This window comes from Pungitius pungitius, chromosome 13 (genome assembly GCF_949316345.1).
Source record: "Pungitius pungitius chromosome 13, fPunPun2.1, whole genome shotgun sequence".
NCBI classification, from domain to species: domain Eukaryota; kingdom Metazoa; phylum Chordata; class Actinopteri; order Perciformes; family Gasterosteidae; genus Pungitius; species Pungitius pungitius.
Window position 1 is genome coordinate 6,662,786 of NC_084912.1, and position 26,939 is coordinate 6,689,724.

Here is a 26,939-nt window from a genome sequence, read left to right on the forward strand (position 1 = left end):
CAGGCTTTGCACCACAGCTGAGGCTTGATCAAAACCTCATGCCAATAAATCAAGACGAAAACAAAATGGTGTCTCGGATATTTCAGGGGTTGAAATTACACATTTCCCCCCCCACCCACACACACACACATTGGAGCTGACAAAGATTCAAGTATTGTTATGCATTTATTACGCTGGTAAATTAGTTAATTATACAAACATTTGAGTTAGCGTATATCTCATTGAGTCAGGGAAAACATTTAAATAAATAAATGTGATATGTAGCGTTTTAATGTACTTTATTTGAGACACACTGCCACTTTAAAAAGGCTTAAGTAAATATATGGTGTTATTGACGGCTATAGCGGCCTTGCTGGTATTTCATCCAAAGTCCCATATGGCAGGTGCTTAGGCTGAGTTCAATAAACCTCAACAAAAGCAACAAAGTACTGTTAAAACACGCACACACATTACACAAGTGGTGATTTCCTGGCCGTTGCAGGCAGGTTGCAAGGATGTGAGATGTAGAATAAAAAGAGGAGTTTGCTTCCTGTCTTTCATCGCATTCGTTCATTGAGTAATGCAAAATAACAACTTTGGAACCATGATTTCATTCAACCTATAGATTATTTTAAGAGCTCCAGATTTCAAATTAAACCCACCTAATATTTTACATGGTAAATATTTGTGCATTCTTCACGATGACAAAAAACGCAGAGTGACGTCATTATTTAAATAAACAGCTGCTTTATGGGTCTCTCGTTGACCAAACTGCAGGTTTTTTTTCCCCAAAGTTAAATGTAAAGGTACTATGAGGTAAATGAATGAAGTTGTGGATTTCACTGCTGAAAGGAAAAGGGGCAGATAATGTAAAAAAGAGTCCGAATTTCTTCCGGATGGCAGGGATTATCTGTACAGATGTGGGAGGGAAAAGTCTAAGGAAGAATACCTTATGTCTGGAAATATGTGTGTGGGTGTGTGTTTGAATGACTACAAAGACAAAGAGCACACAAAGCTACATCAGTGCTAGTTGCAAAGCTACTTAATCAACATCCTGAGGAACTTAAAAAATAAAGGTTTTCCGAAACATTTGTGCAGTTTAGTCTTGTTAAGGTTTTGCGGTCAGCGGTTGCATAAGACAATATCTAAACCCACAACCCTCTGGGGGAGATGTCTTTACGCCATTACATCGTGGCATATTGACCGCGGACATTAAGCTTGAATGTAACAGCCCCCGAAAGGAAGAAACCAAGCGGTTTGTCTTGACAACACTGTTAAATTTTGGCATCACAAAAGGACTGGGGGGGGTTTTAAGGTTATGCCTCGGTAGCTCGCTGTGAGTGGAACAACTCTGCGTTGTAACAATTTTAACAATTTTAAAAACCTGTCGGTATGACTTCTAAGTTTGACATTTTGGCGGAAAAAACGTTTAACTGAAAATGTAATACTATGGAATATAATATTGAAAATAGAATACTAAGATAGATATTGCTGGAATTTCTAACATAGTCTCATTTAACTCGTGCAAGTGCAGATACGGTGAACAGAGATATGATTAGAGTGAGCAGCTTTACTGAGCTTCATCTGCTAATTCTATCAGCCTTAAGACCCCAGCTTCATTTTTACAGTATTCAACAACAGACTCGGTTGCATCAAGAAACTACATTCATGGCATCAATCCCCAATCCACGTATAAAATGAATCTGAGACAAATAGACCACAAACTCAGATTGTTTTGGAAGCAACTCTTTTCTTCTGAAACATTCACAAAGGAAACCCACACATCTAGCATGAATATGAGAACCACAGAAACCAGTAGCACAAGGGGGCTTTTTCTTTTTTTTTCTTTTTTTTAGGAAACCTGAAATGATGAGGAATGCAGCGGCTCAGCAGTCCTGCAGATATTTGACACCACTGTTGAGTGGAGCAGGAGAGAACTCCATTCACTCCCAGCTTCTGTGTTCATTAAGAGTGGATTCAGTATCAAAGCACAAGGGGGAAGGTATCCAGCCCAAAATACACACATTTCCAGTTTTCATTAAACTCTGGGCTTCAATTACCTGGGGGGGGGGGGGGGGGGGGCTGTGGTATGAGTCGGGGGAGGCAAAGACGACAAAACACGACTTTCAAGAGCTGATGTTGACCTAAGGAAGAGGCTGCTCTCCCTCGCAGCCTCTGAAAGGATCGCCTCACGGGCCTGAACTAAGCTTTGGCCTCCAGTTTGTGTGCTCGCGCTCTCTCTGCTCCAATCGTTTGGAGGAAGGCCGTTCCTTGAAATGCCGGTATGACTCAGAGGTCATTTCTCGAGTGAGAGACAGAGACCCCCCTTTTGGCACCAAAGACTGATTTCTGTGCACCGCTATGTGTGCTTTTAAATACGGTTATCGCGCCTGTTCTTCATCTGCTCTGCCTCTGTTGCCCAGTGGCAAAATGCAAGAATAAAAGAGTAGCAAAAGCCTCCCATTTTATTTTCCATATCTAAAAATACAGGATATAGGGCTGATTTCTTGAGATGGTCATTAGTGCTTCCTATGGTAAGCTGAAAGAATGTGGGGATTCCTAGGAGCGGATAATGTGTCTTCCATCTGCTGCTGCACATTTTGCTCAAAAAAATACATTTTACTCTTGGCAAAGTTGTCTGTATCATGTCTTTGGTGGTTGGCTAACAAGATTTATAGGCTTTTTCCTCTTTTATACAAGGAGAAATGTTCCTGCTGAAACTGCACATACCAAACTGGGGGGTTTGAGCACAAGCAGCGGTAGAATCTCAACACTCACTTTGCCTTTAATCCTCCATCGTAACAGAAAATGTAGAACTGCCAGAATACATGCAGTTTAGTTCAATTAAAAAAACTGCAGCCGTCCCAGCAGTGATGTTCAAATCGGTAAAGTAATTTCATTAATTAGTGCTATTACCTAGATACAGAAGAAAGTCAGCTGGTCATTCTCATGGTCATCCAGTTTATGACCTTCAGTACGGCTATGTCTAAGTTAAGTACTTCCAACTATCTGCTAGCATTGCCAACAATAAAGTCAGCTAAAACAATCTGATTCAGTGTTTATCTGGAGCTGTGTTTTTCATCGTTACAAACACAGCCTAATACATTTAACAGCAATAATCCTTTTAAAAGTAATTGGAGTCAACTCAAATAGAATATGCCTCCGTGAACAAGAAGCTCCCGCCCCACGTGTCATTTCGATTTTAGACTGAAGACGTAGAGCGGAGACATTTATTGTACTTTTTTTCCATGTGACGGCAGGGAAGACATCCTGCACATCCATCCTACCACGCCGAGGGCCGGACCTGCCTCAACTGCCAGGATTTGACTTCAGCAGTCGCTTTGGGCTTTCAGCCAGGAAGTCAATCATCACCTGCAGGGTTCCGCTGTTGCCTTCCAGCTACTCTATGGCTCGCATTTGTCAAACTTAAAATCATTAGTGTTTGCGAGGACAAATAAAGCAATTTTATACAGGCAGGATTAATGTGACCATTACGTCTCTTTCTGAAATGTCACCCACACACTGCTTAAGTAAGCTGGGTGGAGCAGTGGAGACATAATACGTTGCGTACTGGGGGAGCCTGAGGCACTGACGGATGTGGGCCGTCCTCTCCGATACAGACAGGTATTCCTGGAGTTCATTTGACAGGTTGTGATTCATGGAGGCTGATGGAGACTTGGAATGGCCACTCGGAAAGTCAAAGCCTGACCGCTCCGCGGAGAGAGATTCTCTGCACGGCACTGGGCACCACATGCCTAGCACTGCTATTGAGGCGTGGGCATTGGGTTTTTCCTTCCCTGCACACTACTACTCCATGAAAGGGCAAAGTTGAAACCACTGAATACAGAGCACTTGAACTGACCAACAAGCCTGACAGCTTAGCTTGTGGTGGACATCTCTCCAATATAGTGTAAACTGAGGAGGTATCCTGGAGGATCCATTAAGCCGTTGTAATGAACCAACCTCTCTGAACCACTAACTTTGGCAGGAAATGGCTTTTTCCATTTTCTCCCTGCTTCTCGTTGCTCTACACTCTCCTCTGGAGCCAGCATTTCCCCTTTGGCAAACGCTAATAAAATAGACAAATAAAATATCTGCAGAGGGAGTACAGAATTAAAAAATTAGATTAAATTTAAACTTCTTAGCATTTGCTCCTTTAGATTGATCTCCTTTTATTTGAGCATTGTTACTGACATACTGCATGCTAAGACAGAACATCAAGCAGCCAATGATCGAACCTCAAATGCAAATGCATTGTGCACCTAGTTAAAAAGCCAATAGAAAATAGAGTTCAAAGCACTGTACCAACTGAAACAAAGTTCAAGACCCACACCCACACTGTATCATCAAGCCACTGCAATGGAAAATACTGCCTTGGTTCTGAACAGCAGGCTGGAGAAGTTGAGAAAGCAGAGCTCTCGTATAGGTCTGACCTAAATCCTCAGTTATGTCCAAAGGATATATTATCTCATACAAGGTAAGGAAGAGTCAGAGCCAGTCTGTGATACTGTACTTTAACAGTAGGACTACTGCAGAAGGATTGGGGTGAAATACAGAGATGGAGCTTTCCATTTTTTACAGTAGACCTGTCACCGTTACACCCTCACACTATCGCTCCTTTGTGTAAAAAAAACTCATCCAAAACCATCCAGGCACACATTGCTGATCCAAAACGACTTGGCAGCAATGTGTGGGGGAACCCAAACCAGTTAAAATTTGATTTGATTCAAATTCAAATAAATAATTATAGCTGAAGGCTCCATACAAATCAATGCAGACCTTTTATCGTTACTGGTGTAATATAGACTCATTAGTGCCTCTAATGGGGCATAGTTACTGCCTATCTCTCTAATACAGGGATCAATCTGTCCGAATCTATTAAAGGGTTATGTATTCATCCTGCAAGGAAATGGGTGCTAAATGAAATGAGCTCTGAAAATCTTTTTAGCACTCACCTGGTCTTGTTAGTATTGGCAAAAGAGTATGGAGTGATGTCACCCAGCCAAATGGAGCAGATTTAGCCAACTTCCATTGCATGAAGTGGTGAGATTTCAGTTAAACGCTAGCCATGCTCCTGGAAACAAATCTCCGTATCGAGTTTGAGGGGTTCGGGGGCTGTATTTACTTCAGATCTCTGTGAAAGTGTCCTTCAGTGTGTAATAAAACTGTCATAAAGCCGTAGGGTGTGTTTTAAGGAGCCCGGAGTCTACGGTTTTTCTTTTTGTTAACCACTGAAACATCTCTCCATGCCAGAAATGAATGAATGAGCTTAACCGAAAGTAGCGATAAAATATAGTCTCCGCATCAGAGATGATGATGAAACAAAGCAACAATGACATGAAAACTAAGCAATAACACAGTAGCCTAGAAATCATAAACATTGAAGTGCGTGGATTTCACACTCTGCATGGATCATCAACACACGTCAACCCCTGTGACTTTGCAGTGAAGTGAAGGCCTTTACATTAAAAAAAAACACAGGACTATGTAGTTCATCTTCATGGAGGAAAGCTCTCATCTCAGGCCCCCCTTGATAAAAGGACTTCAAGGCGTTGAACTATCCGTCGCGTTGTGGCTCCCCATAGGGTTAAATCCTACTGGAGCAGGGAGTGAAAATAAATACACGAACCCGTAGGCAGGACACGTGACACTTCAAAGCGATCTCCCTCTACAGGCCCTCTTCCTTGAGGCCAGTGTGGCATGGCGTTTCACTCACACCCATCATGAAACCAAAGTCCAACTGCCTTCCCGGTCACCCCTTTTCCTCCCACCCCATCCGCCCGCTGAGGAACACATGAGTTCCATTACTGTTTTACTGTCTCAGCACACTGAATTATTGAACATTAAAGCTAAACGCCAGACCCTGTCGCTGGCCCTATGCCTCTCTGGTCACTCTTGTTCTTCATGTGGCAAATTTCCCTCAGAAATACAAGTTATATTAAAACCATGTGCTCAGACCTGGGTGTCAGTGATTGTTGTCGGTTTTTAGTATATTTACACAGGACACGTGATTTCATACTCATTATGTTTACAGCACATAACGTAAAAAAAACATTATAAATATGTGTTTATGTGTGTTCTTCCACCCAAAATACATTTTCTGGGAGGCATTACAGCATATGTCAATATTATTGAGTTTTGCTTTACGTCATCATGTTACAAAGTCATAAAATACGGTATATTCAAAATGACTCACAAATCCTAAAACATGATCTTTGTCTTGTTTGCAAGCTCTTTCCAGACGTTAAACAGCTGACTAAGGACCCTCTGCAGCTGGCATCCGAAAATCCAGCAATGTCTTGCTGGCTTTTTATTTAACTGAGGTGCAATAATTAATAGGTGTCTGGAAGACATTACTCTTGTTAGAGGCAACATTGTGGCCCCCGGCCTAAACCAACAGTGGGGAAAAAACAGGGCTGACTTGAGGCCAAAGTGAGCCTCCAGATGGGGCTAAGTAACAGCTAGCCGTGGACAATGGAGGTGAGGGGGTAGAGTTAGGGAAAAGGGCAGCATGTTTTGAGGGACTAATGGACCCAACCGTGAAGTAATTTGTGTGTTCAACATGTCTTCGCTGAGCCTTTGTTTTGATTACTCACCACTCTCGCTCTTTTCAATCACGTCGACCACCTCGCCCGCCTGAAGGCTGATTTCCGCAGGCTCTTGTTTGGCGTAACTGGCCACCACCACATACTGATCCAGGAGCATGGGATCCGAGGCGTCCAGACCTGGGGTTGATGGGAAAAAACATGCCGTCAGCCAGCTGCCAGCCATAGGTCCGCGAGAACGACTGCTGGGCGCTTGTTGGGCCATAGGCCACTTTGTCTGTGGAGCTCAGCCAATCACAATATTCACAAGGCTCAGTGCATCTTCCTGCGAGTCTAGCCATGGAGCTGCATCCCCCTCCAGCCCGGCAACCAGGGCAGTGGAGATGCTGATAGTCTAGCAAAGGAATCAAGCATTCAAGTGCAGAAAATCCATTCTGCGACTACTGAAGGGGCCCCATCCCGATAGTCCGACAAAGGCAGGGGGGCCGGATCAGTAGGCGCCGGCAGGCACGCGGAGGAGAGAGGGGAGCAGCGGCGAGAGAGTACGTAGCCGTCGAAGTGATATAAAAGTAAGCGAAAGCCAGCTGAGGACAGGACAGCAAAGTGGGAGAGAAAGAAATGGTTTTCCCTGGAAAATAAACCATCTGCTTTAAAAGCCTCCTTCTCCTCAGTTGGGGCTGGAGCCGGAGGAAGAGTAAGGGGGGGGTGAGGTGGGGGGGTGGGGGGGGGGGGGGGTTGTGAACGCCAATCATAAGGGTCGGTACTAGAGGTCTTAAATAGAACCAGATGAAGGGGCCGGAGCTGTGCTCAGAGGGATGGCCCTCTGACTCAATGAAACACTAGAGCTCTCACTACAGCGTGTAACCCAGCCAATGGAAATATCCCTTTCTGTACTTCACTGAGTTAACCATATAAACACCAGAAGTGAATACGTTTTGGTTTAGGTTTTTTTTGTGCCATTTGTGCCTTCTTTTCCCACTTGCTACACAACCAGAGTTTGACTGCAGGAATGCCTCGGCAAAGACAGGAACATGCGCTTTTATCGGTAAAGACACAAAGAGGCCCGCCACACATACAAACTACAACAAACTACTGGCGCCATAGTCGTAAAGACGCCTTAAAACAAGCGTAGCGTCTCCGGTCAGCCGGAATCCAGAGATAACCACATCTGACATTCAGTTCACACATTATCAAGAGCTTCGTCTGACCACCGAGTTCAAAGCTCCACACAGAGAGGCAGCTGCTGTCGGCTCGCTTTAGATTACATCTGTTAACACTAATAACGCTGCTAGACACACAATTTACTTTCACGGTGTGTTTGAATAACAGTAAAGAATCTAAGACCACAGAAGAGATCACAATTTCCATTTACGGTAACATGCTTATTGACTGTAGAGCAAAAGGTATGCGCGGCCTTTTGGTTAAATCAACAAGTATTTCGAGCAAAAATAACGGCAAATTTGTCCAAATATGGTCAACAGAAATATAGTTGAGAGTCCTGAGAATGTAAAATAAAAATAGGTCAGTGAAATAGAATCTATGCTCAGATTAGTAAGGATTGAGGCAAGTGGTATCACAGCTGACCTGGTGACATTACTCCAGATTGAAGATTCTCTCTCTGTGATCATATTTTTCAAGTAGGGATCAAAATGAAAATGTCAAGGAGGCTTATAACTGATGAAGATGAACCGTTCCCCATTAACATCTCCAATGCTAAAGCTGCCAAATGGCCTGACGCTGGATGAATGTGGTCGGATTGTGGTTTGTGTAGCTTCTTGTTATTTGTGCAAGACGTTTTGTTGAACTGCAGAGTTGGGTGAAGAAACACTTAACATAATAGAACATACTATTCAGAATATAATATTATAACCGTTGTAATTGAGTTACAGCAAATATTTGTTTTATTCCTGGGAATGTGTGGTTGGTTGGTTTGTTCCAACTCAAAAGAACAATTAACACTGATCAATAAAAATGACATCATGCAATTTAAATGAGCCATCCTATCTACTTTTTCATGATATTTACTTCTTGCTGTATTTAAACTACTCACCCGTGGGTTCAATCTGTAACTATGCTTTTTTGACCTTGAAATAAAAATAAAGACTAAATCCGGCATGTTTGAGTTTGTCTTATAAAAATAAAACACACACACTGGTCAACAATACGATTTAAAGATAGAAGGACATGCAACTCAGCAGGTCATGATGTCATAAAACGCATAATCAATATCAAATGATATGAATGGAGGTTTCTTCTCAACACCATTACTTACTGCTGTGAGAACTGTAAATCCGACCTATAAACCAGAGGTGAGTGAGTAAAGACTTCTTTGCAAAATCAACATGGCTGACAAATAAAATGAAATATTTCAGCTTCATTCAGGAAATGAAATGTTTTGCGACATAGAGAACGTGTGAGAAAGAGAAGAAAAACTGTAATAAACTATGTGAAACGCATTAGTAACGTTACCAGACTTCAGTCTTTCACTCCCTGAAAAAAAGTAGGTTTCATAGTGACATAGAGCAGTGATCTTAAAAAAGAATGACTGCTACAGTTGCAAGGGTATATATGGAAAGACTGAGAGAAGCTGAACTAATGAGACTAAGTTGGAATTAAGCTGCATGAAAACCGTTAGCAATTGAGCAACGGTACAAATAGTTTAAAGTAATGGATAAATGGTTGGACCGTGTGGATAAAAGCCAAAGATTTGGGGTTGAAAAGTACAAGTGTCTGCAATTCCAAGGAGATAGTTGCATGAATACAAACTTAGCAAAAAACATTTTAGTATTGATATTACAATCATATTATACAAATTGAGTTTACCACATTAAAATAAACACATTTTACACATGATGGGTGCTGTTCATGAAGGGGCACTTGAGTTAATCTGACTTGGCCGGTGTGGCGTTGATGTCCGTGTCATACGCCATGTGTGTGCAGAATGTAGATCTCATGTGCTCATGAGCTCTGAAAAGGAAAAGTATATTCTTTTCTTCTTGGCTCCCAGCAGAACGCCCTATTAGCCGGTCTCTGTGTTTATATCTCTCCTCAGATTTACACATGTGCTTCCTGCTCCCACCCTCGCACTCCCAGACGTCCTAACTCCATCCATCCCCAACTCCCACCCCCACCCCCAACTCGCCCATCATCAGCTGCATCCAAAGATGATGACAGTTAGGAACATTGCAATAATTCATCACCCAAGAGGAGGAAACCAGGGAGTCTAGTCGAACCATTTTAAGCCGGGGAGAGATTCTTTTTCAGGATGGAGCATTTTGGTTGATAGACGGCACCGGCCTTTATGTCTTACTGCCACGTTTTGAACTTCTTTATGAGAACATATCTTGGTTCAGTGCGGTAGAATTTGGCAAAGTGCAATGCTTTTGTTTGGCTCCTCAGCAGCAGATGTGCAGTTGGATTTAAAAAAGAGGAGAGCGGACTGGTTTTCAATGTAGTACAGATGTACTCATTGAATCACTATGTTGTCCTGAGGGAGAAGGGCAGGACCAGAAAACAAATGGTACAGAAACCCTTAGCAAAATCCACAAGGCTTCTAAAACGTTGAATGTCTTAATCATATTCCCTTCATCTGCTGAGTATTTTAGGTCCGAATGTTTATGTCGGGAAAGTCAAAGGAAAAAATACTACAAAAGTCGTTTTAGACAAAAAGAGCAATTGGAAATACAGCAAAGGTTTTGAAAAATATGAAACGTGTTTGTTTACTTCTTGTTTTCACTGTAACTGGCGAGCATGTGTATCGTGGTGTACATACACGCTGTTTACAAGATATTACAGATATGAATGGTTTCCATACGACAAAATGCTGATGAAGAACTTTTCTAATCCTCTAACCCAATAGGTTTTCATGGAGAAAATCTGCTACCTTTTAAGTCATATCTTTTACTGGCCCTTTATGAAATAAAATGAAACACTCGTATAAACAAAAAACGTCTGATCTTATTTATCGCAAAAAAAGTTTCTGGCTTGAACATGCTGTTTTGAGCAGAAAGCTTAAGTGCTGCCTCCAGGGTGGGAGTCCACTGTGACAAATGGTCACTTATCAGAAACAGAGAGGCCTGTATTGGATCTGCACTGGGAAGTTGGGGGGGGGGGGGGGGCGCTTAGACCCAGCAGAGTTGAGTTGTAACTTCGGGTGGGGGGGAAACCTCTTCACACTGACGTTAAAGCTGCATCCATAAAATGAACAGTAGAATCTATGAGCATTTTTATGACATGTAAAAATGTGTAAATCTACTTCTTTGGGCTACTTTGAGAATCATTGTACAAGGACCTATAGACGATTGTGCGCTGTTAGAAAGAAAGAAGCTACTGAAACGGTGTACGGTTGTTAAAGGGATTTTGAAGTCCCCATTTGCCTTAATGATTTCCTGTATCCGCTTGAAAATCTCATCCATCTGCAAATACAAACAGACACACACAGCTTTTGACCCACCCACCATTTAACTTGTGCACACATTAACCCTTTTTCTTCCAACAAACACGTGTATACTCACATACAGTATCTGAACCCAATCTCGTGCACACACACACACACACACACTCTCTACGAGCCCCCAGAGACCCGCAGCTCAAATAAAGACAGCAAGTCTGCACACATAAACACACTCCCTCAGTACGTGTGCAACACTGAAATGGTTTCCACTTGCCACGTAAACCGCCTCTCCTCTCCAGCAGCTTCTGCACCAAACCCTCAGACGCTACGTTTCTTCTTCTCCCTTTTTCAATTTCCCCACTGTGTTCGACTCATCTCATCTCATCTTTTTTTGTCTTTAAGAATCAAAAATCATTGATGATTTCAATATGATCTGAAAGTCCTGAACCTCGACACCCCCGTAAATACATACAATCTGATCCAGATTGTTTTCTTTTGGCTATGAACCCTTTGCCCTGCTCATTCTCTCCCAACAATGGATAAAGTATTGTGTTTTTCATCACCATGGTATCTTGTCGAAAAAAAAGCATCCTTCAGGGTTTGGTTATGGCACCATGTCTATTCGTCGGTCCCAGTTCTGTGACGGTGATTTATATTGACAGGACCGGTACTACCGGCGTCCAATCGTGACAACTCCATTATCTGTTAGACAGAAGATAGTTTGTCTTTCTTTGAAACTCTTTGAAGATAGTGGCCTGGCTACGGTGCCGAGTCAATAATGGAGATTGCTTCAACTTCATACTCTTGAGAAGTCACAGTTTGTAGACAATAAATTAGACTTCAGGTCAGAATCTCAGTGAAAACACATGAGCGATTAAATCCCTTGCTATACGCACATAATTGCCTTTTAAATGACTTTTTTTTTTTGTCCCACTGATCCACGAGAACAAAGAAAAATCAGCACAATGAAAAGTATGAAAAAAAGGGAGAAAAAAAGCCTGTCAAGACATTCATACAATATCTTGTGCTTGCCAGGTAAACAGAGTTCTAGTCAAACCTCTAACCGACAGCAGTTTTGCGGTGACGACATTCTCCTGTTCGGGGGCCTTGGGGCTCAGCTCAAACTCTTACGGAGACCTACACCATGTAATTATTGGGAACGATAAGCTGCAGCTAAAGCACAAATTCACCACAGATTCATTGCACTTCATCTGCTACCCTGCTCTGAAAGAGAGAGATTCTGCTGCGTTAATCGCTATTGTCCCGCATAGAAGACTTCTTCAGTGCATGCGGCATGTCGACTGTGGATAGTAAATCATGATGAGCACCAGGCATTAAGTTCTCTGTTATTGTTTTCACTGGTCGACTTAGTCCCACTGAATGATTTATATGTAGGTATAAATGCATGTGTATCTTAGAAACTGTGAAGGAAATAACACTTTACTATGAAACCAAAACATTCAGAATAAAACAGCTGAAACTGCGCATGCAAACAGGCAGGCACTGGATGACCAACTTTCCAGGCAGCAGATAGGAATATAACTGGAAACCAATCCAATGTCTTGCACGGACCGAATGTAGGTTACGCGAAACACTCACAAAGCTGGAATAAGACAAGTTTTCCATTTCGCCATGAAGCTGGAATCCCGCGTTACGTATTGCCTCGATGCCATGGAACATATAATAAAATTAGGTCGGGGTCCTATTTCGTTTGGTGGCAACTCCTGCACAACTTTTTCTCAGAGTGCATCGGCGACAGAAAAATTAACTTTCAGGTCAGAGGTTTTTATTGCCCGGCTATGTCATTCATAGCTGTGGACGGACTGCAGAAAGGGAAGGACACAGCAACTTTGGATTTCATTGCACGGCTAGTGTGTAATTTAATAATTCATGTGGGTATTCTAAGACTGCATGCATGCAAGTGCACGCTCACACAAATACACAACACTCTCACAGCTGTTCACTAAACGCCCCTCATGCCTTTCGTGGCTGCCTCCCACGCCTGCATCCCCCTGCTCAGCTGAGTCACTCGGTCTTCATGTCTTCCTCACTCTGTCTCACAAAAAAAAAAAACATAAAGCCAGCAGCCAACCCAGGAAAAGCAAACTTACAGAGGCAAAAACAGGTGGTGTCTCCCACCTAACATTGATTTTTCTTTGACTCTTTCATTGACCCTACAGGTACAGGTTGTGCGTGTTTTTTCTGTCTTCAAAATATCTTGAATTGATTGTTTTGCATGATGATAAAACACAGCCACATCTTTCAATTTCAGGTGCACTGAACTTAGTGATGAAAATAGTTGCTGATAATTCTTCTGCTGATCAACTTCTTTATTAATCGACTAGTGTGGCGGCCCTTTTGCAAACAGCCTTTTTCCTTTCATTACCTAGAAGGCAACAACCGCCCAGACAGTTGGTCGAGTTATACTAGCAGTGGCTTGTGCAGACTGAAGGTGATCGCCCTCAAGAGAGGCCCGGTGGATTTAGCAGTTTTATCATTTTTTTAACTTCTAGTCAAACCCACGGTATCATTCAAATAAGCAGTAAACATAATGAAGACACCATACAAACGGATGGAACATAGAACAACCGTGACACAGATTCTACTGAAATAAAAAGGATTGCAGATTCTTACCGGATTTACGTTTGCCGGAGCCTCCGCAGTCTCTGCAAGGGAAGCAACACCAGAGGAGCATGGTCAGTGGGAGCGTCTGTGCAAGTACGAGGTCAGCGCATTAATACGACTTGATCAATCCAGTGACTGGCCGCGGTGGAGTCTCTGCCTCGGACCATCCGAATGCAGTTGGCACGCCAGTACCAGCCAAACCCTCGTTGAGAATGCGTGCAGAACTTGACCCGCCACCAGTGGGAGGGAGACGGGGCAGGATACGACACGCGGCTGTGCTCGGACAGCTACAGTAAGTGTGTCAAGGACATCAAGGGGAAACAAATCGGAGCCTTTAGCTGATATGTACCGGCTGCACATGTATGCATTTGTTCAAACGGCAGAAACATGAAGGCGACGCAGCTGCCAATGTGTGACAGAGCCGCATTGATTTACTTGACAACGGCATCGCATCCCATTCATGTTGAGATGTGAAAGCGCCTTTGTGTTCCATGGGCCTGGTATGTAACAAAAGAGTGAGAGGATGAGCACTAGTGTCAATGAACCCGCTCTGTGCCTTCACACTCATCGGGGTCACACTGCATCAATCTGCCACCGACTCCCTTTTTTTTATGATTTAGATTGGAATAGGTTATTTGTATAACTGTAAACCTGTCACTGTTGTATCTATTCAGCCAGAGAAAATAATGAAGCCATTATTTTTAATTTGACGGTAATTTGTGATGTAAAAAGGCAAAAAAAATACAAGCAATGGGTTGAAAGAGCAGAGGCTGAATACATTTAAATTACTTATTTAAGTGGGTTTTTTTTTCTCATTCTTCATTTACTCTAATGCGCTCAAAGAAGTGACAATGCTTCACAGAATGACACAGAATGATCCTCTTTGTATAATAATAAACAGTAATAATTCTTATCAATGGAAATGCATAAACATTGCAAAAAAGAGGCCAGCATTTGAGAGTGCGGGTTTCTACGTAGGTGGTTAACTGAGCTGCAGGGGGAGCACGCTGAGCCGAGTTTCTGACGCAGATGGGAACAGACACCTGGCTCTCCGAGAGGAGCGCGACTGGAGCCATGGCCGGTTACGGATACGAGTAAATGTTTGGATAAAACTCCTCCAACATTTGCCAGGTTACAGCTTGTTAATCAACTCTCTGTGTTGCATGGATCCCGGGTTAATTTGAAAAAGTTGAATTTCAACTATGTAGCCTATTTTTGATATATTTCTTAAGCTTTTTGCTATTGAGGGACCAAACAAAAAGTATAAAATGACATGAAAATGGAAGTCAATGTCTGGCAAGTATCATGAAAGGGTTATATTTGTTCGAGCTAAGCAACACTTGCTTAATGGAAAACATTGTACATATTCCGTATTCCTCTGTTGCTTAGATAAAGTCATTTTTGGCACAAGGCTTCCCTGTTTCCAGATGCATGAACAAGTTCTGAGATATTTCCAATCACACATGTAATAGTTTACAGCTCAGTTCAGAATCATTACTTACTCAATGTTGAAATAAAGCTACACATTAAACTTGATTGTGACACTGTAACAAAACATTACATTTTATCTTAAAGTAATTTTTATACTGTGCAAAGGAATTTCATAACCTCTATATCTTAAAGCCAACATAAAAAAATAGGCATAGCCTAAGCAGATGATACCCATTTTATCACTGTGAGGATTTTCATGCAAATCACAGGGAAAGCAAATGCGTTTTAGTCTTAAACAACACACACATACGCAGTGAGGAGTTCACTGATTCTTTTTTTCCAGGAAGGAAAAGCAAACTAGGGGATTTCTTTATGAAAGCTTCGGGACAAATTACAGTATGTATATGGTAATGGTTTAAGATACCGGTGACATGAAGACATTTTGAGACAAATTATTCCTAATCGTGTTAAACGTATCTGAAGTATGCCCTGAAATGTTTATTTTGTCAAAATCTGGTCGGCTGGGGATGAAACACTGTACCTCTTATACAACAGGGTTGGGGAGAAACGATGGGGGATAAAGTGGAGGCTGGACCTGCCCTGCTAGCTTGTAACCCTTAGCACAGAGCTCAAATAATACTCATCCCGGGGGGGGGGGGCTCACGGCTTTGACTCTGTGCGCTTTACTCCTATCACCAGCAAAATCAATAAAAGAAAGGATGGCAAGAAGGGCAAGCATATGTCAGAATACTATTACAATTGCTTTCCTGTTTTTTAGGGGCACATGTTAACCTTTAGTTAACCAAAAGAGAGTCACAGAAGTCGGGTGAGAGTCTTCTCAGTTTTGGATTCATTGCGTACAGTACACTACACACCCATGTGAGGAGATGCATGGGCTGAACACATCGTATAAAAATAAGAGCTCGTCGAGAGTCCATTCTAAGCTGGAGTTGAGAATAACCATCTGTTTGCACATAGCTGCAGCTCACTCCATGTAGGTGGGCCTATTAGAAAGGGAATGTGTGAGACATCAGTCCTCTGCTCACATCTCTCCGCCAAGTCAAAGGACCAAAGTGTCACGTGTTCACGTGTGTATATTACGCAGATACTCCAACCTCACCTAAGATAAACCCCCTGCAGGAGGGACCTGGCTAATAGGGCGACGTCATCGAACGTGAAATGCTCAGGATTATGACCAGAGCTCTCATTTGCACGTAAAAAAAGGGTTTAATAGGATTATTTTTGTGTTGTTATATAAGAAGTGAAATCATTGCAGCTTTTCCATTTCTCACAAAAGAACACACACTAGCACAGTAACCTCGTGATAACAGGTCCGACTCCCCTGCAAAGTTGGGTGATGACTTTAGTGATGCCAGAGGAAAGGAATGTGAGTTTGACCACATTTCGCCCATTCATGTCAAATACAAAATCCAGCTTCACGCTTTTGAACAACTTTAAAGCAAAGTTATTGCCTTTTATATAAATTAAGATGCACAATTGAATAATTTCGATGCTCAAGTGTTTCACACTTTCTAAATGTGGGAACAAACCAACCAACCGTCTCCCATTAACATCGAGAGCCAAACATATACAGATGAATAAATGGTATGTGTTCAACTAAGATTGGATTGCATGGACATTAAAACCTTATTCAAAATGGAGATGGTCGATCTGTGCATTTGTTTATGGGTATTATTCCTAATTGTGCTTTTGCCCTTGACCAAGTTGCTGGCCTCAGATTTGCAGATGGTCTCCAGACGCTGTGCTGTGGCTGCACAATGCGAGTAGAAAGGCTGGATCCAATGCAGGGGACAGATTTTCCCTCTGGGGCTGATAAAGTGAGACTATCTATTAGCACTCTAAAAATACAGAACAAAGCCACGGCTCCAAAGTCGCATTGCAATGAAATGTATTCATCAGTGAACAGGCTATAGATGGACTGTGATTGACATCCGAGTAATAGTCAAACCAGCATGATGAAATGACTGATGAACATATTTAATTATGCTGCGTTTGGAAATCTGAACTCTACAATTAAATATTCTCTGCATGATCTCTTCTACACAGTAATTCCAGGTGCCACTCAGGACTGTAAGAAATGAAAGATGAGATCGCCATTATCCAAATGTATTAGGACTATTATTCTAAATGTCTAAAGCTTCCTGAAAGAATCCCATTCCTTGAAAAATATTAAATTGCTTTAAGCCTCGAGGCCTCCTGAAAGGTGACATCATTATTTTAATTTACAGTATCACTTTGCATCAAAAACATTTAAAACCACAGTCTAATGTCTGTCATCCATCAAAAGTCAAGAGAAACAGCTTTCACGTCTGTCAGCTTGTTGCACGGCTCCCTCTTGTGTTGGCGCAGCATCACACCCATTTATTGCATTTAACCTGTGATATCTGATGACCATTAGATGGCAGTAGAAGATCAGGGCTTAGACGTCACTATTACCTACAGGAGCTGCTTCTGCTAGTAATTAAACCGAAATACCAGTAAAATGTGCCTGAATCTTGATTAAATAAAGTATGATTGCCTCATTAGTAATCACAGTAAGTATAATGTATGGATGGATTGGATAAGAGTTCATTTTTACAGGCGGTAACCATGTTTAGTGACTTTGACTGCACAGAGAACAGAGAATTTACCATTATCACACAAGCAGAAAAAGCTCCTTTTCTTTTTCGTGTTTTTAAATTATATCCAAAGATGCAATTACCTATTTTGCCAGGAAATGTGTTTGATTTCATTGATTTTTACTTTTTGGTGGTAACAACGACAATAAGTGTTTCTTCATCGTACCACAGACATTGTATTTTTATGGCAACATAGGATGAGCTTTTTTGAGTTTGTGAAAAAGAAGAAAAACAACAACAACCCCCTAAAAGTCATTTTGAAAATGTCCCGATCCTCACGAGTGAACAAAGCACTTGGGTGGCTTTCAGACCTCAAAATGACAATTAAACTTGACATCCTCCAAGACGGGAGGATGATCTTCCTTTGAAGTGGGATTAACATGACCGGGCGGTCGGGGTTAGTGGAGGTGGGCCTGCTGGTAGTGGAGGGACCACTTCACTAACAGGCTTACACATTTGTTTTCCCGTAAGTGCGTTGGGAGGTGTATAAAGAAAAAAAAAAAAAGATCATCTATAGCATACACTCTTCAACTGTACACAAACCGATACAATAGAAGAATTTTGACTGAAAGGTATCAAGAGGCCACTCTGTGATCACTCCCCCCCCCCCGCCGACCAGCATGAGAGCCTTATCTGTGCTGACACTTGAACTCAGCTGCACTCTGATGACATCGCTGATCCTTACGCATTTGTCTTGGGTATCGGGAGTCGCCTCCCAGAAATCATTAATAAAAAAACACTGTGCCCCCCCCTCGACCAGCATCCATTCATCATCCACTCAGACAGGGCAGAGCGGGTCAGCGGCGTCCCAGCTGCTCCACCACACCGGAGCCAGTGTGGCCATAACGAGACGACGCTAAATGCCCAGTGGTCGCTCGCGCGCTTTGAAGAGTGCGGTCACAGTTACTCACTCGGTCGGAGGGTTGAGGTCCTCCGAATTGGTCTCGAAGAACTTAAGGACCTCCTCGCTTTGAGAAATGGGGGAGGGAAGCTTCATCAGAGCCTGCGGGGAAGGAGGTGGTTAGAAAGGAGCTAGTTGTGACAGAAGCACATATTTAAAAAAAGATTGCAGGTATTGTGAAAAGTGCCTGGTTTGAATGGCAATGAGTAACACGTTTATCACACTGAGTCATTGTGTGCAGAGGAGAAGACCCAGGCGGAGAGGTGGAGGGTGTGGCGGGGAAGGAAGAAGGCTCTGAGCCCAGAAAGGAGGGTTAAAACAAAAAGGAAAATACACAGAGGTGATATTGTATAACAACCGCCTGTCTCAGCTGCATGGGCTCTCCAGAGGAGAAATGTCGGCCCGTTGCACCTGCATCGGAGAAGACATCCTTGAAGGAACGATATTAAAAAGAAACCTGGCAGGTTCTTGTTTTCGAAATCAAATCTTTGTTCCCGTATATGAACACTGCTTCTCCCTATTCCTGTCTCCAACCTAACGGGCACAAGAGGGTCGTCTGCACTCACGACTGAGCTCAAGGTCTGCTGATTCATTCTTATTCTGAGGGCTCCGCCGTGCCCCATTTCCCCTGTTTCCTCTATAGGCTGCCTATGTGCACTGGTGACGGGAAATGACCAGTGCAGATAGAGCCTTTGCTTTCCTGTTGCAGCTGCTGGGGGGAGATAAATGTTGGGAGCTGCCTTGAAAACACGGTGGAAAAATGTTCAGGGCGTGTAGAGGATTGACGTGGATGAAAGGATCTTACAACCCAAATATAAGTCGGGAAGGCGTATTGTGTTTACAGCAGACTACTTCATACTAATTATGATGTTGTGAGACGTCTGACTTACTTTGCAGTAATTATCAAGGTGCTTCAGCCTTCTGACAGCCACATCCCTTATGTGGCTTCGGCGAAACAACACTTTACCTGAGGAAAGATAGAGCGGTCAGTTGAACCTACAAATCCCAAAACACAATAAGTAGAAGAATTAAATGTAAGATGATCAAACGTACTTAAAGGAATGCTATTTGGTATGCATTCTTTTTGTTTTTTGCTTCATAAACATATGTATGTTTGGCCGCGTATGTGGATATGTAGACATTTGTTTTTTGTGTTAAAATGCGGGATGTATATTTCACACATGAATAGAAATGAAAGAAATACACTAGCACATTGTAGAACCTTGTGGGAGATGTAATGCTTACAAAAAGAAGCTGCATTTTGACTCAATAATCAATTTATATCAACGTCCAGCATGGGAAAGTAAGTTTCCTTTTAAAATATGACATACAAGAAAAAGTCAAATATAAAATAAAGTGTTTTCAGGCTCATATATCGATGTCAGCAGCAGAACTCACCATCATATTGTATCTCTTAGGAGACTGACTGCTATATCAAATAAAGACAATAGACAAATCCCTCTCTGCTTGCCTCCTACTGCCATGGAAAACCACAAATTGACACCGGGTAGGATATGGCAATTAATCAAAATATACAGGACAAATGCAATGACTGCAAAATCCATCCATCAAAGTTAATTAAACACTATGTCTGCATCTTAAGACTTAAACATAAACTGACTTCTCTGCTGAGTAGAAATTACTCAACCAACATTGTCATTTTACATCAAATGGTTGTTTCCTACCATATTAATGAATCTAATGTAAATGCAGCTGGATGTGGTAAAATGTCTGATGGACTTTCTTTTTTGTGGTAAAGTAAAAATGACGGAGAAGTGATTCGAGTGTTGTACTTGGTATGATGCGGTGTGTCTATCACCTGGCAAAAAAGGAATAATCCTCTTTTTGGGGTCCGTCTGTCCTCCCTCGATTGGGAATTGGTCGAGTATTCGCATCTTCAACCGTGAGGAAGAGAGTAAAGAGTGAAACAAATATGAGTTGGGAAGCAAAATATGTCAACAAGAAAATACATACCAGTTATAAATGTTATCTACTCTCAAGTTTATCAGACAAAGCTGAAAGTGGAGGAATCTGTGAGGAAAGAGCAGAAACAAAAACGGGGTGGCAGACAGGAACATTCAACCCTTCGTGCTACGGCACATCACACAGAGTTCAAAGAGGGGTGTAAATAGATATCGTGTGAAAGGCCGCCGTGTCCGAGTCCTACTTAACATTTTCACTTATATCTCTGGGGTAGTGAGCAGGGTCACGTCCCCCGCACTTATGTCAAAATCTTGAGATAAAAATCAAAAGCAAGTTCCGCTTAAGGAGCATAAGATGCCATGAGACTAAGCAACACTTTGATGTTGGCATCTGATACATACATATCTATTGAGAGATATGGGGTGAAACAAGAGACCGTCACCGCACAGCTGGACCAGGGGCATAAAAGCTCCAAACCTCCTACTTTTGGAGCTTTGTTTGGACCACACCCTTCAAGGGCTGAGCAGTTTGGAAAATACATCTAATTGCCTTCAGATTTGACAGATTTGAATTCCATATTATTAAGCAGAGGATTGCGTCATTATTGTTTTACTGTAAAGAGGGTCGGGTAGTTCCAGAGCGCGCCGTTTCAAGTCCTGCGATGACAACAGCTTACAACTATACCTTCCACGTGTAGCCGTTTGAAACTGTCTGAGGATGTGTGGCGACTAGAATCATGGGTCTGTGTCCGTATCCGTCCCCACGTGTGCCCTTGAGTGATGTAAGAGGTTTTTGTTTCGTTGGGTCCCCAAAAGCGACATGTGCACGTATGCGTCTGTATCACGGACACAAGAGTTTCTGTATTTCCTCTTATAAATAAATCACCATTCCATAAGTGCACGAGAGCATCCTATACGTCTAGCAGCCGGCTCGGGACCCAAATGCGGCCCCGCCTTTGTTCGTTCTGCTTTGCTTTGTTCCAGATGTGCTCGGGTAAACACCAAAGACTGTGAGCGTTAAGCTGAAGCATACTAAACTCGGGGGAGGAGACCGGGAGACTAATCTTGGTCTAAACCCCGAAGAAAGAACCAGGTGGACAAACAGAACCAAGTTTGGGGGGGGGGGGGGGTGCCAACGGGTTCCCTTATGTCCGGGCCTGCAGGAGATGTTTGTTAGACTTTTTAAGTAAGGGTGGTTAGGTTTCTTTCCTTGTGGTTCTCCCCTTCCTTGTACTCCTCTGCTGCCTTGGCAAAGTCCCTTAATTTCTCTCAGAGCATTGCGATTTCCTCTCTCCTCCAAAACATATATAGACTGCTAACAATAAATGGGATCTTTTGAAGAGGGAAGTCTTCAATATGTGCACAAAAGGGGGGGGGATTTTCTGGAAAATTACAACGCTTAGTTTGGAATTGATTTTGTTTTAGGAGCATAAAGCGCTAATAAAGACCAGACATCTTGCAGGCATGGTGGATCAGAGCTCTCTACGCAGCCTTTTTATTCTTTCCTTACGGACAACTGTTGTTTGTCTGACACATCCAAAGGCAGACGTATTAACCTCCCAGTAGAACGAGGCCGTTTAAAACGAGAGGGAGCCAGAAGCGTCTGATACGATAATGACATCAACCCCCGGGGGACCTGCCAAGATCCTGACACTCCCCGCTCTCCAGGGTAGGTGTGAAAGTTGTTTCTACGGCAACTGCCCGACGACTTAAAATGGAAAACGTTTCCCGGGTTTTTGGGACTCGGCCCCCGAGTTGGTGCGTTTACTCTGTTTTGCTTCAGGGTGGTGAAGCTACAATCAGTAACTTTTGGTGGCATCTGTGAAATCTTGCCAATGCAATTAGGAGCACTGATGGAAGGCATTCGGACTCTTCAGTCTCACAATGTGGCAGCAAAGTGTTCCCAAAGGGAAAACAAACCATGTAGCAACAGGTGCTGTGATGTAACCACGTATGGAGCCTCATCCATCATCAGGGACGATGTTGAGTCTACATAGGAGGTTATACGGCTGAACCTCTGGCGTGGATAAAAGATCCCGGAGCTGAAAGGCCCTGGAGACATAGCAGGGGTGAGCAACGCTGTGGGTCCGTCTTCAAGTAGCTCAAGTGCACTTCGAAGACGGACACCGTCAGCTCAGGAAGTTCAACCTGCTTCAGGAGCTGCCGATGCATTTCTTCATCGCGATGGTTTTAGATCCCCCACCGAAAGGGTAGGAACATAATGCAACGAAGAGTTAGAACTGGGGAAAGGAATTGTCCCTGGTCACTTCCCAGGACCAATAAATCTCCAGGCCTGAAACATCTCTGGAAACCATTCACACTCTGGACCAGAACTGTTGAAGGCCTGAACCTCTGCACGCATAGTTAACAAGATCAAGATCAACAAGATCCTGTAAGGGTAATGATGCAAAAGCCATCTTGAACAGTATTAGATGTGTCAAGAATGTTGTTACGAGGACAAAAGTCAACTGCCATTTCATGCCTCTATTTGTACCAACACATTGTTGCTCACTACAATCTGAATATCCATTAAGAAAGTTTTAATAATCTTTAACTGCAGCCATGGGATTGTCTTGAATACCAGCAAAGAAGTAGACAACACTTTTCAGAGAACAATAACCTCCTATAAGTTCCATCTTGTGTCAGGAATGCAACCCATACAAATTATAACGTGGCCGGAGCAGCGTTCAAAACCTCGATCCAAAAATAATGACGACTTAGGGATTCTGGAGAAGTTTCTGTCCAAAAAGAAACCCGGGCCAGCTTGCGCACCACGCAATCCCCTTTAGGAATGCTGTGACCCACGTGCTCTGTCGGCTGCGGTTGAAGGGTGCAGAGGAGGCGAGGCCTCACTGCCTTCACTTCACAGGGTACTTTTGGGAATCCATTTTGCAAGTGGATGCCCCGTCAGACGAACAAAGCGGCCGGTTGTTGATGAAGGGCTTTATGTGGAGTATCTGGTGTTGGACAATTTAAATTTAAAAGGCATTCCCTTGTTCTGCGACCTCACTTGGCTTTTTCTTAAATTTCGAAATAATGGTTATCTGGTGAGATCATGGTCAGGCAAAGAGTGTAAAATGCTTCTTCTTTTTTTGGCAAACATAGAACACGCAATTGTTCTCAGAAAACAGAGGGCTATGCAGTGACGGGGGACGATTGGCAGACACACACAAGCAGAAGCTCAGTTTCTGCCTGGAGGGAAGACAAATATTTGAATATGGGCGTAAGAGAAGAGACACTTTAAGTGAATTCCCCCCCACCCCCCCACCCCATTGAAAACATAATGTGACATGATGCTGCATGTCACATTTGAGTCTTTCAAAACTGTCCATTACCCCAACTTATTTCATCTATTCATTTTGGGATTGGCCTGCTTTCCCTTAATTCCAATCCAAAGCTAATGGTGGATTGTGCGGGCTTCACTCCAAACTCTTCCCCACTCACCTAGACGACATATGTTCGCAAAAGAACAAATAAAACACACTAACTCCATCCATTCTGTGTGGCCAGCTGGAGACTTTGTCTCCTCAGATCACCCTGCCCAGACAAACACACCCCGGCAGCGGGGACCTATGGACGCGGCCAGCGTTTACAGAGGCAGGAGAGACGCTCCGTTTCCATCAGTGCGGCGTTTTCCCGGCTATTAGCGAGTGAGCAGAGAACAAAGGGTTTCCCTCTGCTGCCCCCAGCGCACACACAGCCCACCAGAGCCATGGCGCGCTGGAGAATGCAGTCTGGCCGAGAGAGTTTATCAGACAAGAGCCACAGAGTCTTTCACAGCAACAAACAAACAAATGCTTGATAAGGTAAGATAATTGATGTAGGCTTGCACCCCTCACACTTAGGCTGCTTATATGCAGAGTCGGGGACAAACAAACCCTGTGTTGTTAAGAGTGTAAACCTAAATAAAGAAAATGTGGAAATGTCCCTTTAGGGTACTGGACCCCTCAAAGATTATGAGGCCTGGCTTAGCACCGTGCTGTATTCTTACGGAGGTCACGTTCTCTTCCTGCCTCTGCTGACTGGATTTCCTCCCATTTCCCTTTTTTTCCAAGCGGGCTCCAGTTGTCTTAAATGAGACCTTTGACTGAGCGTGCCGCCGTGCAGCGGCTGAAGAGAAAGACTTGACTAAAAAAAGGTCAAAGTGTTTAATATGAAGTGTTAGATCCATGCTGCTCGTGTATTAGGTGACAGTAGAATAATTCGGTCTATTTACCGGAACGACATACCTGCAGTTCAAAGAATTTGCTGTACCTCCTGTAGATGACATGGGAAGTGGAGTCTGAGTAAGTGACGTTGATGAGGTAGACCTAGTGAGAGAAGCACAAACAAGAGAGGCCCATTAGAGGCACGGCCCCTTTGTCAAAGACACCACAGTACAACACTTAAGCTGGCCTTGCACTAATGACACAAAGTGCATCCTTTCCTCACTTAACCTCAGGGAGTCATCCGAGGTCAAGTAAACACTAACTAACGTCTTTTTATGCCAACCATTGGAAATACACCAGGGGTCAATGAGAAGACCAATAGGTATTGTCTCAGTAGACTGTTGATAAGGAAATTGACTGCAGCTGATTGAATGTGACTCAGACTTTTTTTGAGTTTGTTTTAAAATAAATCAAGTTTAAGTCAACTTTTAAACATGATCCCACAGTGCTGACAGTAAAAATCGATGAGGCTGTTTTTTCTGGAGGGGCAAACACAAACTGTCTGATGATATACAATCACGGGGGGACCTCGCTTGCTTTTGAACGTCCCGTGTTGCTGCTAAATAACTTAAAATGTAACAACTGCGTCATCCACACACGTATATGTGTCCCATATAATACAACTGTTGAGGAGCCAACTGTATGACTCATAATTAACCATTTCCACCAAATCCATTGTGCACAGTTTCCAGACTGTTTGACTTTGGAAAATGTAACCAATTGCTACCATCCTCGCTTTGGTTTAATTCAGGACCTTTAGAGGTACACGCCCTGAGTCGCATGTCTGAGGAAACAAATGATGTTTCCATTATATTAAAAACTTCCAGCATGTATATTTATCCCCAGGAATATTGTAACAATATACTGGTACGACGGTATACCCTGGCATTAAAATAAACAGTCATCATTCAGTGTACATTAGCTTATTCGAGTCATTGAAAAGAACTCAAAAAGTGTGTGAGTGGAAAGGTGCTATCTGGCTGTATATTTTAATTGCTATAAAGAATTTTAATCCAATTGTCAATTTAACAAACTAAGACAATCCAGTTCTTTAAGATGTTATGTTCTTGAGGATCATTGCGACTTCACAAAATATCATTTTTTTTCTATGTGCCTCAACAACAAAAGGGCCCCCCCCTCAAACGGTTGTGCACTCTGACCCCTGCCCTGAGATTTCAGAAACAGATGGCTGAGCCTAATGCGTTTCCATCCAAGCTCGTGGCACAGTGTGTTTACAGAAGCAGCGTTTACACACATGGTGGCCATCCACCAGGACATCAGGTACTAGCTTTAAATGCAGCTTTTACAGCAGCTCGCTAATTAGACACAGACAGCGTGACCAAACCCTGTGAATGTAGGCCACGGCGTGGCTCAAAGCGAGAGGGGGGGGGGGGGGGGGGGGATGTTAGTGTTGAGGGCAACACTACAGGGATTTGATAGTGATGATTGCGAACCAACAATGCCGACGTCCCGTGAGCCTGATGTAGTTTCACGGAGCACGTTTTTAGCGTTTGGTTCCTCAACCAAAGCTATTTTTGAGCTGACTAACATTATGATTTTGTCTGCTGATTGATGAATTGACAACGCAGGGTTGTCGTTTTACTTATGCACAGCAGGAACACGCTCCTATCAAGACTCTGACGAGACAGAATTTCCCGTACCAATATCTGAGCAAATTTCATCAGCATTAGATTGGATTCATATTGTCATAAATAGACCAGACTCTCAGTTAGAAGGATTTTAAAATGTATGGTGCTGTAGGCCTAAGGAAAGAACAACAAGCCTTACCCTGTGGTGGTGGTGGTTATTTGGTAAATGGCATTGTCTACACAGTACCTGTCCTTAAGCTCGGCGAGATGTCAACATTCACCCACATTCAGGGCAAATCTAACCAAATACTCCGAAGTAGGTATCGCTTTGCCACGTCCGCTCTGGCTCCAGTGCAGTGACTCACTGGAAGGAAGTCAAACTTGGGGACAGAGGACAAAGGCTCGCTTCTTTCCCCTCTCGAACCGGATGAGCGTTTTCAGTTGCTTAGCTCATCGATAATGAGATTTTATTTTGTTCGCTCCTGGGGGGGATTCCCCAGTCAACCCTCATCTCCGGCTTACATCCCCGGGGGGGGGAAAGCCTGCGCTCCGTGTTTAGTGGCTCCCTCAGACGGAGATGGATGATGCAATTGATCCCACCTCTCTGCTTAATTAATCCAATTGTACCTGATGGACCAATATATTTTTGCAGTCCCACTGAGAAAGGTCTTGTGGCTCATTGGACTTGATTACTTTAGTCAGTAATA

The 26,939-nt window shown here is 43.1% G+C and overlaps 1 protein-coding gene across 3 annotated transcripts in view; it reads right to left on the bottom strand.

Annotated features, from left to right (window-relative positions):
- The window catches only part of LOC119214344 (SH3 and PX domain-containing protein 2A-like), a 38,691-nt gene that overhangs the window by 9,669 nt on the left and 2,083 nt on the right, over positions 1–26,939 (bottom strand). For 2 of the 3 annotated variants that reach the window (XM_037466067.2, XM_037466066.2), the window contains exons 2-7: positions 24,665–24,745; positions 20,333–20,408; positions 19,404–19,480; positions 18,524–18,615; positions 13,552–13,583; positions 6,576–6,704 (exon numbers count right to left, since the gene is read on the bottom strand). In XM_037466067.2, the coding sequence (XP_037321964.2) occupies positions 6,576–6,704; positions 13,552–13,583; positions 18,524–18,615; positions 19,404–19,480; positions 20,333–20,408; positions 24,665–24,745 (487 nt within the window). The remainder of the gene's footprint in view (positions 1–6,575; positions 6,705–13,551; positions 13,584–18,523; positions 18,616–19,403; positions 19,481–20,332; positions 20,409–24,664; positions 24,746–26,939) is intronic. The other variant, XM_062566557.1, reaches the window with a different exon arrangement.